Source organism: Crocodylus siamensis, chromosome 7 (genome assembly GCF_052110815.1).
Source record: "Crocodylus siamensis isolate JL-2025a chromosome 7, ASM5211081v1, whole genome shotgun sequence".
NCBI lineage: Eukaryota > Metazoa > Chordata > Crocodylia > Crocodylidae > Crocodylus > Crocodylus siamensis.
The window spans coordinates 43088695-43090532 of NC_143401.1; the positions used below are offsets into that span (position 1 = coordinate 43088695).

At 44.6% G+C, this 1838-nt stretch overlaps 1 protein-coding gene across 1 annotated transcript; it reads right to left on the bottom strand.

The window, feature by feature from the left end:
• Positions 1-222: 222 nt before the first annotated feature.
• On the bottom strand, positions 223-1245 carry LOC149859731 (syncytin-2-like). Its single transcript, XM_090058707.1, has one exon. The coding sequence runs from the start codon at positions 1243-1245 to the stop codon at positions 223-225; it is 1023 nt and encodes a 340-aa protein (XP_089914833.1).
• Positions 1246-1838: the final 593 nt, after the last annotated feature.

Consider the following 1838-nt stretch of genomic DNA (forward strand, 5'->3'; position numbering starts at 1 on the left):
GTGTTTTTCGGCCTTTACCTTTGCACCTTATTATGATTTAACTTTATTTTTTCTTAGCCCAGTACTTTTCCTTCTTTTCTTCATCATCTCCCCCCTTGTAAGCACTTGTGCTTACACCTCTATATTCATAAGACTTTTGACCTTTTCTTGATGCTCATACTCATATGCTACTTCTCCAAGCACCATCATCTGCAACTCAGCAGCAGATGAATTAGAAACACTTCAGGCAGTTTTTGCTAAGTAAAGGCATGTACAGCACAAAATCATTTGGATAATAATAAAAAGAGCAAAGAGGCATAAAACACTTATAATGCACCACTTCAATAGGGATTTCATCCATCCCCCTAAATCTGGTAGCCGATCCCACCATTCAAAGAACTTTTCTTCAGCAACAGCATGAATCACTTGCAATGGTTTTCTTATGGTGCGGAGATTCCCCTGCACTCGTTGGTGCTGATCTATCCAGGTGCAGCACGTATGGCTCACAACTGCACATACCCCGCCTTGGGTGGCTAGGAGATAGTCCAGGGCCATACTATTTTCAACAGCTACCTGCCCCACCTGGGTAATCTCATTATTTAGAGCTCCCAAAGCATCGGCACTAGCATTGATAAAGTTCTCCATGACTCCCAAAATATTTATAATGGCTTTTTCTAATTCAGCTACTTTCAACCAAGGGAGGAAGGCCCTAGTAAATTGGTGAAACCCTATGTGTTGGAGAAACAATGGGTTCTCAACTGCACGCTGATGTCTGGGTAAGCCAGGTTGGAAATTAGACACTTCCTGCCATGAGTGGCTGGAGTGCAAGTCAAACGTTGGGACAACTCTGCCCAAGGTACAGGTGCCGACCCAATTCCATGGTAGAATCTTATGGGCATCATCCCCGCATAGCCAGTATAAACCGGGAGCAGTTGCAGTACTACAGGGCGTAGTTCCCTCCCAACATTTTCGATTAACTTGCAGGGTGTCTGAAGGGCCACGTTGGCTTTCCACCATTCTAGAGTGAGATATTGACTGGTTACAGAAAAAAGGACCTAGCACCACATGAAAATCAAAGCCATCGAGCACTAAACTAGTTACCACGCTATAGTTCATATCTGAGGGTGTAAAGATGGCTTTGGGTGCTCTATCACAAAAATGGGACCGAACTTCTCCTGACAGTTTCCCCCTGTTCTCAGCCCATGGCCAGGTGAAGGTCACCTTACATCTGGGGTAATGCCCTACAAAATAGCCATCCTCCCCCATCCTTCCTGTCTTATAGAACCTATAACGGAGGGCCGCTTCCAGCCCTGAGGACAACTTCCAACTGTCTCGAGCCAATTTCCACCACGTATGTATCAACAACTGGTTTCTGCTAGACAGGGGGGGTGGGAAACCTGACAAAACTAGTATTGGAGTCAGTTCCCCAAATCTCAAGGGGGATTGGCACCTCAAGCATTGGGATCCCCTGGGTTGGGTGCGTAGGCCCATGTATGCATACCCAGCAATTTGTAAGGTTTCCTGCATGAGCAATGCTCTGTCCCAGGAATACAACACTGTTTTCTTCCCATGCCTCAACTGAAACCCTTAGCAAGAGACAAAGCAGAAGAAGGGACAACATCTTAGGGCCTGCCTGAGTGCTATCCCAATGCAGCTGTCTCTTGAAATTCTGAGGAACTTTCTTTGACTAAAACTTTGGCCTCTAATACACTACTTACAACACAAATTAATCATAAAAACATAAAGCAGCATCACGCCTTGGGGAGTGTCTAAATCTATGCAATTATCTGCAATTTTCTCATGGGTTAGTGTTATTCACACTAATATTACTAAAGTATATTAGTACACAGAACTAAAGT

Excerpts from the sequence above, each read along its gene's own strand:
- LOC149859731 (XM_090058707.1), bottom strand. The coding sequence starts at position 1,245 with ATGGGGGAGGATGGCTATTTTGTAGGGCATTACCCCAGATGTAAGGTG.